Source organism: Pristiophorus japonicus, chromosome 8 (assembly GCF_044704955.1).
Source record: "Pristiophorus japonicus isolate sPriJap1 chromosome 8, sPriJap1.hap1, whole genome shotgun sequence".
In the NCBI taxonomy this organism is placed as follows: domain Eukaryota; kingdom Metazoa; phylum Chordata; class Chondrichthyes; family Pristiophoridae; genus Pristiophorus; species Pristiophorus japonicus.
In genome coordinates, this window is record NC_091984.1 from 57,845,385 (window position 1) to 57,857,026 (window position 11,642).

An 11,642-nucleotide genomic window follows, 5' to 3' on the forward strand; every position below is an offset into this window, starting at 1 on the left:
GGTCACTCTGTGACCTGAACCTTTATTCACAGGACCAAGAAGTGATGACCCTGCGTGGGACCTCCCTTTATATACCTGGATGACCAGGTGAGGAGTGTCTCCCACAAGTTCACCCACTTTGGTCAAGGTGTGCATTTTTTAGGTGTATACAGTGTGCAGTGTTGTTATGAAGGTTACAGTTACATGAAGGTTACATACATGACACAAGGTAAGTTGGTGTGAGTAAGGAAGTGCAGGAGTAGGGTAGGGAAGGCAGAGTGATGTGGTGATTGGCACAGCAGGATGAGATTGAGTGTGGCTTTGCCAGTAACATTTCATGATCTACTGAGATCATTGAACAGTTTGCACCACTACAGCCAGGTCCTCCTGACAGCATCCCTGCTTGTGCCCTCCTGTGCAATGTGCAACCAGGCTGTGTTGGTGCCCTGGGGAGGTCTCTTCCATCCATTGGAAGGGAAGAGAACCTCCCTGCATGCTGTGGCTCTCTCCATAATCATCATGTCAAAATGAATGTGGACATGGTCCCTTTACAGAAACCGGCTGATGACACGTCATCAAATGACGTCATCAGACCCGCTTCCTTTTAATTAGCCTGGCACCTCGCAGGGCGGGCTTAACAAGCCCCATCAAGGGAAAATTATTTTCCCAGAGTGGGATGGGGCCGGGAGCGGGGTCGCAATCCGCCACCTACCTTGTCCGCACTGGGTCAGCCTCGGTCGGCGAAATCGCGACCTGTGATTCCATGAAAACTGTTGGCGCACCAGCAATTCAAGGCCAGCTACATTTGCTTTTCAACTGTAGGATTGAATCCAACATTGGATAACTGTGTGGGGGAAAAAAAAATTGGCTGAAACAATGTTGATCCAACAGCTTCCTAATTTTGAAGCCTTTGTGCAATTATTTATTATCAAATAGATCGTGGCTAGTTACAAATATGTTAATATCAATGATATAATTAACACATTTACTTGATCTCTCATTTGTCCCCCACAGTAGTAATTGGATGAGTATGGTGAGGTAGGAATAATAAAGGCAAAATACTTCTCCAAACAGTTTTTTAAAAATCCTGCGATACCTAGGATTTGAAATGTTAAAAGAAAGTAACAGTATTTCTAATCCCTCTTTGAAATAGAGCAAAAAACGTGATTACTAATGAACATGAGTTTTTGTGATGTATCCTATTACTATTTCCTGTGCAAAATTATTTCAACTAGACTTGGGGCTCAATTTTCTACTTTTTTTTTTGGCGTGCACCGTTTTTCTTGGAGTAAATTATAATCTCCAAGTTTCCCCAAAGTTTCTGCGCCAGCGGAATTCACTTGGCTAGGATTTTTTTAGGCCACGATTTTTTTTACCTCATTGGGGGCGTAACCTGCTACCCGTGCACATTTTGACCATTTAAGCAAGTTTGGCCAACTCCAATTTACTCCAATTTTTCTTAAGATGGCGTATGTGACCACTCTAGAAAAACCTTCTGGGCAGTTAACAAAATCGGCGCAGCTAAGAGAATCAGCACAGCAGATCCAGTTCCACGGCCGGGACAGCAGCGGCAGAGGGGGCGGGGGGCGGGGGGCGGGGGGCGGGGGGGAGAGGAGAGAGTGGGAGGAGAGGGGTGAAGGCCTTTTGGCCAGGGTTAGGAGCGGCATCGGCACCATCAGGGAGGGAGGCCTTTCGACCTTGGGAGGCCTTAGGAGTGGCACCGGCAGGGGTGGGGGGAGTGGTGTAGATTTTTGGCATAAACTAATAATTTCATGCTGGTGATCTGCAATGTGTAAGGTGCTTGTGCAGGTTGCTGTGAGCTGGCCAGAATGTCTTGTATGTTTCACTTTCCAGCCTCAGCCCGCAGTGTGTCCCTTGTTACCCTGGCCACCCAATCTTTTTGCCGCTCTTCTTAGGCTCCACCCCCAAAGCTAAAGGATAGCCAACGTGGCGGCAACATTAACAATTCAAAGAGGGAAAGTTGTTTTCTTTTTAGTTGGGCCCAATAAAACGGGCGTAACTGGTACACCAAAAAACGGCATTGGGGAAAATTGAGCCCTTGGGGACAAAAGACTAGTTTTGCACTTGTATTTTTTGTTATTGTAAGTTATACTAAATTGTTTTTGGCAGTTTTCATCTCAAATAATTATCAGTTAGATGTAATTTTTAAATGACTATTTAGTGCTAATACCATACTTTGATATCTCTTTTTCCAGTTGGTGGCAATTCATCACAGAGCAGCTCTCCTAGTTCCAGCGTGCCCAATTCTCCAGCCAGTTCTGGTCACATCCGTCCAAGCTCTCTCCAAGGATTGGCTCCCAAGCTGCAACGACAGTATAGGTCACCCAGACGCAAATCTGCAGGGAACATCCCCCTCTCTCCTCTTGCTCGCACTCCATCACCCACCCCACAGCCAACATCCCCTCAGCGTTCCCCGTCTCCCCTACCTTCACATTGTCTGGGTAGTTCTAATGCAACACAATCATTCCCAGTTAAATTACACTCTTCTCCACCACTGGTCAGGCAGATCTCCAGGCCCAAAAGTGCAGAACCTCCAAGATCGCCATTGTTAAAGAGGGTTCAGTCTGCTGAAAAATTGGCTGCTACCCTATCATCTGAAAAGAAACTGTCATCTTCCCGAAAGCACAGCCTGGATATATCGCACTCAGAATTTAAAAAGGAAATGCTACAGAGAGACCCCAGCCTACAGAGTTTACAGGAATCTGCTAATGAATCACCAGGCAGCAAACGTGGCCCTGCAGAAAAGGGAACACTAAAGCAACCTGCTGCCAGAAAAATGGGTCGGCAAGAATCATCGGAAGGAATCAATAGAGGAAAGCTGAATGATAAACTAGTAGCGATAAGACATGATAGGGCAGAAAGGCGAGAAGCACTACAAAAACAAGATGCCATTCATGAGGTGGATATCTCTGAAGATGAAAGCGATGAAGGTTCAGAAGACAGCCAGGAAGGAAGGAAGTTGCATCGGTCTTGTGCCCAAACAGAAGTTTCACATTTACTCGAAACTGGTTACAGTTCACATAAACCAGGAAGTAGGGATTCTTCAGAAGATGACCTCATCTCTGTGTTCTTATCCGAGTCTAAAGAATTGAGGTCTTCAGAGAGAAACGTAATTCTGCTTTCAGAGCACAGCACTGGGAGATCAATGTTGGGCAGTACAGTAACACATAAAATAGCAGAACCATATCAAGTAGAAGATTGTTCAATCAACACTGCACATGGAGAAAAGGCTGTATTAGAGCATTCTGTCTCAGGCATTCAGAAGAGTGGTCAGATTAAAACAGATTCTAGAGACTTGAAAGCTGTTGAAATAAAACAACCTCTGATAAATTGTGCTACTACAAAGGATAATGACTCCCCCAAAACTATCTTAAGGCAAAAAGCCCCAGAAGAAACATCAAACCAAGAGATCAGAAAAACAGAACCATTCAAAAAGCATCAAGGCATTCAAACAGATTTGTTAGAAACGGGTATCGATAACAGCAGCACTCCTCTTAGTCAATTGATGCATGGAAGGCCCACTCTAGCAAAGGATGTACATCAGAAAGTACCAGAAGCCACTGATCAACTAACTGCGTGTTCTTCCCCTACTACTGAGCATCTGCTTTTCAAATCACTGCTTCCTCATCTCTCAAAACAGTCTCATAGAATTGAAGATCCTAAGAAGGAGGCCATCAGAACTGAATGCAAGGCCAGTGATGAGGTCAAAGGGCAAAGTGTGAGTAAGCAAAAAGACTCATTTGGGATTAGTGAGAAATCTCTTCAGTCAAACAATGTCAAATGTCAAGAAGCACTTAAACATTCCACGGCCGAGGAAATGGATGGATTAAGCCAAAGTGAGCGAATGTTAAAGAGAAATGAACAACTGGACACTAAAAGTCAACCTGTGATAAGTATGGGAAGTACAATTGGCTCAAAATGCTCTTCAGTTAGCTTTGCTAAAACACCTTTTGTTTCCCATTTAGCTACTGTTGCCAAAAATGTGCTGGGTCCAGTGAAGTTGGCTATCCCTGGGATAACAGAGACTGAGAGGAGGAAGGAATTAGGGCCACAGGATTTGGTAGCTAGGAATGATAAAGAAGGGTCACATTTTACCATATTTGGGCCTGCTACAGTGTCAAGTGTCACAACATCCTCATCAACGCCTGCAAGTGCAAAACTGCAATTCGAAGATAAGGCCATAGTTTATGGCTCGCTTTTAAAGCCTGCACCAGTCATAGGGGCCTTGTGTGAGTACAAAGCAGTGCAAGATACTCCAAGAATTTCATCACCAAGAGAACAGCACCAAGCCTGTGTGGAAAAGTGTGGGAAAAATCAATCCGGAAGTTGTCATGTCAAAAATAAAGAACCAGTAGACCATAAGAAAGGGCAGGATGTGCAGCGATCACAAAACTTTGCATGTGATAATGTCAAGAAAACATAGTTGGTAATTTCCAGTTGTAAGAAAATGGGTCATCAGCATCTAACTAAAAAACCTTTTTTGGAAGTCCCTTAAAGCTGCATGTTTGACTTTGTATCTATACACTATTGCAAAAAAAAAACAACTCAACGAGATGCGTGCAAATAGTTTAGCATTTTCTTGACATTATATTCTGTTCGGGGGACACTTTGTGTGCTGCCAATGTGCTACAGTTTGATTTTTGTTTCGAAACGAGCTGACATTTCAAACAGGGTATCTGGTGTTATTTTTTCCACTCACTCTATTGCTAACACCAATTTTGATTTCGAGTTGGACCAATGATCTTTTTGAAGATAGCAAGGTGGATGATAATTCCTGTGTACACTGTGATTCTATGAGAAATGCCATAATACACATGAATACAAAAAAACATTTAGCTTACATATCATCTTTATTTTTTACATTTTCAAATTTACGTGACTCCCATTTACAAAATGTCTGTATAATGTGCATTGACGGCAAGCAGAGTCTCTGTGATGTAGGTGACATCTGTATATATACAAGCCAGGTTTGCCAACAAAGCCTTGATAGAGGCCTATGCTTTACTATTTACTAGATTCATTGTTGTCATGGTGCTGCCCGAACCCTTAGCTCTGTAATGTAACTTGTCACTATGCAAAGTAATACATTCCTGCAGAGCGCTTTGAGAGTGTAATGTAATTTTTCCCTTTTTTGTATTAATGTATCTGAGAAATGTATCTTATTTATTGTAAAAATACACACGACAGTCTTGGATGTCTTTCTGGGTTTGTGCCACATAGATATTTTGTTGTCATGGAGCGATGTAGTGAATGTGTAATGGAAGTGCTTTCACAAAAAAGTGAAAAGTATTAAAAAAAACATTTTAGTGCTTATTTAATCGATGCAGACCGTCGTCACGTAGGGTTTTTTGTGTTGCATTATTACTGCATGTTGGCTTTAACCCCATCCTTTCAAATATACAGGACTTATTTCCACATTTCAAAATACATATGTTCAATAATATCCACAAGGCCCATAATTTTTATGACAGTTTGCTTCACTTTTTTTTAAAAGCTCCCATTACAATGTAACAACTTTTGTGTTAGCTTTCAGCTGATGTGAATGTTTTAATTTGGTGTCCCCTTCTCTCTCGCCGCCCCGCCCCCCCCCCCCCAGCTATATCATGTTATGTTTATGATGTATTGCACTAATAGAACTTGCAGCTTCAGCTAGCCTAACAATCGTAGATGGCTTTGTTTTATCAGCAGCTACAGTCAGCTAGATGTGTCAGTTAGTTGAACTGAGTAAGTTAGACTGTTAGTGGTTAATACTGACTTACTTTTAATTGCTGTGTTTAATCTTTTAAATAAAAAGAAAAAAAGGAAAAAAAGAAAAAGGTTCTGTGGACATTACTGTGGAGCCTGTACTATTGCTCACAGTGAGTCTGACTGATTTCTTTACTGCTATAATGTTTTCATTCAAAGTTAATGAGGAAAAATACTTGAAATAAAGGGGGTGTGTTTACTGCCGTGAAAAGAAAATACCTCTGCTAGTTTTTTTGTGTGTTGAGTGGGTTTTTTAAATACCATTTTTGCTCATTTGGGGTGAAGATTGTGCTTGTTTTCTAAACATTTCAAACCCACATTATACCACGGACTGTACTTCACAACAGCCATTTGCAATACATGTCAGTATTCTTGATCCAGATGTTAATGTTTAGGGATGCGCAGCTCCAATTATGACACTCTTAAAATATTGTGCTTATAATTTACAGGCCAATCATCTTTAAATTTACATCATTTTAAGATTCTGTTTTGCTATTTGTTGATGAGGCTGCTAAGCCATAATTTGCAAAGCTTAAGGTCTGTGGGCATTTCTAACTTGTATATCAATGGTGGTATGGTTCAGAGCAAAAAAAAACAGAAATGTCACTGTTTGTTGACATCAAAGCTACTTCACCAATTCAAAATTCATTCAATTCCAAAGCATTCATGAAACTTAACTTAAAATTTAAATGTACTGTTCAGTCTAATATATGTTACATTTTTACATAAAAAGACTCAGTTATATAGCACCATATCACTTCTCAGAAATGTGTGAATGCACTTTGTATACAACAGATTACTTTCCAGTGCAGACCTTTGTTATACAGGTGCAGTGTCCCAAATTCAGGACCGAGGTGTTTTTCCGGACTTTCTGACGTTACAAATCCGGAAACACCCGAGCCCAGGTTGGGTATTTCTAGATTTCGGAACATCAGAAAGTTGGGAGGTGGGGGGTGTTGGGCGGAGGGTTGCTCTCCGAAGAGCTGTTCAGATCGCCAGCCCTGTCCAGGTGGTCGTCGGGCGGGCCCTGTGGAAATGTTTCGGGTGGGACCCGCCGCCGTGGAGCTGTTCGGGCGGATCCCGCTGGCAAGGAAGTGTTCGGGCCGGCAGGCCCCGTCACAGAGGAGATGTTGGGGCGGGCTGGTGAGGAGGCGCTGAGGTAAAGGCGGCAGCGGGATAAGGGGTTAGGGGGAGTGGGCGGGAAAGTGGAGCTGAGTCCATGATCAGATCAGCCATGATCTTATTGAATGGCGGAGCAGGCTCAAGGGGCCGTATGGCCTACTCCTAGAAACATAGAAAATAGGTGCAGGAGTAGGCCATTTGGCCCTTTGAGCCTGTACCACCATTCAATATGATCATGGCTGATCATGCAACTTTAGTACCCCATTCCTGTTTTCTCTCCATACCCCTTGATCCCTTTAACCATAAGGGCCACATCTAACTCTCCCTTTTGAATATATCTAACGAACTGGCCTCAACAAATTTCTGTGGTAGAGAATTCCACAGGTTCACAATTCTCTGAGTGAAGAAGATTCTCCTCATCTCGGTCCTAAATGACTTACCCCTTTATCCTTAGACTGTGTCCCCTGGTTCTGGACTTTCCCAACATCAGGAACATTCTTCCTGCATCTAACCTGTCCAATCCCGTCAGAATTTTATATGTTTCTATGAGATCCCCTCTCATTCTTCTAAATTCCAGGGAATATAAGTCTAGTCGATCCAGTCTTTCTTCATATGTCATTCCTGCCATCCCACGAATCAGTCTGGTGAACCTTCGCTGCACTCCCTCAATAGCAAAAATGTCCTTCCTCAGATTAGGAGACCAAAACTGAACACAATATTCAAGGTGTGGCCTCACCAGTGGCCCTGTACAACTGCAGCAAGACCTCCCTGCTCCTATACTCAAATCCTCTCGCTATGAAGGCCAACATGCCATTTGCCTTCTTCACTGCCTGCTGTGCCTGTATGCCAACTTTCAATGACTGATGTACCATGACACCCAGGTCTCGTTGCACCTCCCCTGTTCCTAATCTGTCACCATTCAGATGATAATCTGCCTTCCTGTTTTTGCCACCAAAGTGAATACCCTCACATTTATCTACATTATACTGCATCTGCCATGCATTTGCGCACTCACCTAACCTGTCCACGTCACCCTGCAGCCTCTTAGCATTCTCCTCACAGCTCAAACTGCCACCCAGCTTAGTGTCATCTGCAAATTTGGAGATATTACAAACAATTTATTTGTCTAAATCATTAATGTATCTTGTAAACAGCTGGGGGTCACAGCACTGAACCTTGCGGCACCCCACTAGTCACTACTTGCCATTCTGAAAGGGACTCGTTTATTCCTACTCTTTGCTTCCTGACTGCGAACCAATTCTCTATCCACGTCAATACATTGCCCCCAATAACGTGCTTTAATTTTGCACACTAATCTCTTGAGTGGGACCTTGTCAAAAGCCTTTTGAAAGTTCAAATACACCACATCCACTGGTTCTCCCTTGTCCACTCTACTAGTTACATCCTCAAAAAATTCGAGAAGATTTGTCAAGCATGATTTCCCTTTCATAAATCCATGCTGACTTGGACTGATCCTGTCACTGCTTTTCAAATGCGCTACTGTTACATCTTTAATAATTGACTCCAACATTTTCCCCACCACCGATGTCAGCTAACCGGTCTATAATTACCTGTTTTCTCTCACTCCTTTTTTAAAAAATGGGGTTACATTAGCTACCCTTCAATCCATAGGGACTGATCCAGAGTCTATAGAATGTTGGAAAATGACCACCAATGCATCCATTATTTCTAGGGCCACTTCCTTAAGTACTCTGGGATGCAGACTATCAGGCTCTGGGGACTTATCGGCCCCCAATCCCATCAATTTCCTTAACACAATTTCCTGACTAATAAGGATTTCCTTCAGTTCCTCCTTCTCGCTAGACCCTCGGTCCCCTAGTATTTCCGAAAGGTAATTTGTGTCTTCCTTGGTGAAGACAGAACCAAACTTTTCAATTGGTCTGCCATTTCTTTGTTCCCCATTATAAATTCACCTGATTTTGACTGCAAGGGACCTACATTTGTCTTCACTAATCTTTTTCTCTTCACATATCTATAGAAGCTTTTGCAGTCAGTTTTTATATTCCCTGCAAGCTTACTCTCATACTCAATTTTCCCCCTCCTAATTAAACCCTTTGTCCTCTGCTGAATTCTAAATTTCTCCCAGTCCTCAGGTTTGCTGCTTTTTCTGGCCAATTTATATGCCTCTTCCTTGGATTTAACACTATCCTTAATTTCCCTTGTTAGCCACGGTTGAGCCACCTTCCCGGTTTTATTTTTACTCCAGACAGGGATGTACAATTGTTAAAGTTCATCCATGTGATCTATAAATGCCTACCATTGCCTATCCACCGTCAACCCTTTAGGTATCATTCGCCAGTCTATCCTCGCCAATTCATGTCTCATACCATCGAAGTTACCTTTCTTTAAGTTCAGGACCCTAGTCTCTGAATTAACTGTGTCACTCTCCATCTTAATGAAGAATTCTACCATATTATGGTCACTCTTCCTCAAGGGGCCTCGCACAACAAGATTGCTAATTAATCCCCTCTCATTGCACAACACCCAGTCTAGGATGGCCAGCTCTCTAGTTGGTTCCTCGATATATTGGTCTAGAAAACTATCCCTAATACACTCCAGGAAATCCTCCTGCACCGCATTGCTACCAGTTTGGTTAGCCCAATCTATATGTAATTAAAGTCACCCATGATAACTGCTGTACCTTTATTGCACACATCCCTAATTTCTTGTTTGATGCCATCCCCAACCTCACTACTTACTGTTTGGTGGTCTGTACACAACTCCCACTAGCGTTTTCTGCCCTTTGGTGTTCCGCAGCACTACCTATACAATTGCACATCGTCCAAGCTATTGCGTTAATCTCTTTAACCAGCTACCCCACCTCCTTTTTCCTTTCTGTCTATCCTTCCTGAATATTAAATACCCCTGGATGTTGAGTTTCCAGCCTTGGTCACCCTGGAGCCATGTCTCCGTAATCCCAATTCCATTATATCCGTTAACAGCTATCTGCGCAGTTAAGTCATCCACCTTATTACGAATGCTTCTCGCATTGAGACACAGAGCCTTCAGGTTTTTTTTTAACACTCTTTGTCCTTTTAGAATTATGTTGTAATGTGGCCCTTTTTGATTTTTGCCTTTGATTTCTCTGTCCTCCACTTTTCCTTATCTCCTTTCTACCTTTTGGATCTGCCCCCATTTTATTTTCCTTTGTCTCCCTGCATGGATTCCATCCCCCTGCCATATTAGTTTAAACCCTCCCCAACAGCACTAGCAAACACTCCCCCTCGGACATCAGTTCCGGTCCTGCCCAGGTGCAGACCGTCCGGTTTGTACTGGTCCCACCTTCCCCAGAACTGGTTCCAATGTCCCAGGAGTTTGAATCCCTCCCTCTTGCACCATTCCTCAAGCCTTCATCTTAACTATCCTGCTATTTCTACTCTGACTAGCACATGGCATTGGTAGCAATCCTGAGATTACTACCTTTGAGGTCCTACCTTTTAAGTTAACTCCTAGCTCTCTAAATGCAGCTTGTAGGACCTAATTTTGTTTTTTTACCTATATCATTGGTACCTATATGCAGCATGACAAGTGGCTGTTCACCCTCCCCCTCCAGAATGCCTTTGTTGTGCGAGGCCCCTTGGGGAAGAGTGACCATAATATGGTAGAATTCTTCACTAAGATGGAGAGTGACACAGTTAATTCAGAGACTAGAGTCTTGAACTTAAAGAAAGGTAACTTCGACGGTATGAGACATGATTTGGCTAGGATAGACTGGCGAATGATACTTAAAAAGGGTTGACGTTTAAAGATCACGTGGATGAACTTCAACAATTGTACATCCCTGTCTGGCGTAAAAATAAAACGGAGAAGGTGGCTCAATCGTGGCTTGGAAGGAAAATTGAGGATAGTGTTAAATCCAAGGAAGAGGCAGATAAATTGGCCAAAAAAAGTTGCAAACCTAAGGGCTGGGAGAAATTTAGAATTCAGCAGAAAAGGACAAAGGGTTTAATTAGGAGGGGGAAAATTGAATATGAGAGTAGGCTTGCAGGGAACATAAAAACTGACCGCAAAAGCTTCTACAGATACATGAAGAGAAAAAGATTAGTGAAGACAAATATAGGTCTCTTACAGTCAGAATCAGGTGAATTTATGATGAGAACAAAAAAATGGGAGACCGATTGAACAAATACTTTGGATCTTTCTTCACTAAGGAAGACACAAATAACTTTCCGGAAATACTCGGGGACCGAGGGTCTAGTGAGAAGGAGGAACTAAAGGTAATCTTTATTAGTCAGCAAATTGTGTTAGGAAAATTGATGGGATTGAAGGCCGATAAATCCCCAGGACCTGATAGTCTGCATCCCAGATTACTTAAGGAAGTGGCCCTAGAAACAGTGGATGCATTGGTGATCATTTTCCAACATTCTGTAGACTCTGGATCAGTTCCTATGGACTGGAGGGTAGCTAATGTAACACCACTTTTTAAAAAAGGAGGGAGAGAGAACACACGGATTGATGGTGGGGAAAATGTTGGAATCAATTATTAAAGATGTAATAGCAGCGCATTTGGAAAGCATTGATAGGATTGTTCCAAGTCAGCATGGATTTATGAAAGGGAAATCATGCTTGACAAATCTAGAATTTTTTGAGGATGTAACTAGTAGAGTGGACAAGGGGGAGCCAGTGGATGTGGTGTATTTAGACTTTCAAAAGGCTTTTGACAAGGTCCCACTCAAGAGATTAGTGTGCAAAATTAAAGCACATGTTATTGGGGGTAATGTATTGATGTGGATAGAGAATTGGTTAGCAGATAG

At 42.6% G+C, this 11,642-nt stretch overlaps 1 protein-coding gene across 8 annotated transcripts in view; it reads left to right on the plus strand.

Moving 5' to 3' along the window:
• The window catches only part of mast2 (microtubule associated serine/threonine kinase 2), a 641,111-nt gene extending 635,150 nt beyond the window's left edge, over positions 1-5,961 (plus strand). For all 8 annotated transcript variants that reach the window (XM_070886829.1, XM_070886832.1, XM_070886830.1 and 5 more), the window contains one exon: positions 2,196-5,961. In XM_070886829.1, coding sequence (XP_070742930.1) covers positions 2,196-4,423 — 2,228 coding nt within the window. In that variant the 3' untranslated portion in view covers positions 4,424-5,961. The remainder of the gene's footprint in view (positions 1-2,195) is intronic.
• The last annotated feature ends 5,681 nt before the right edge of the window (positions 5,962-11,642 follow it).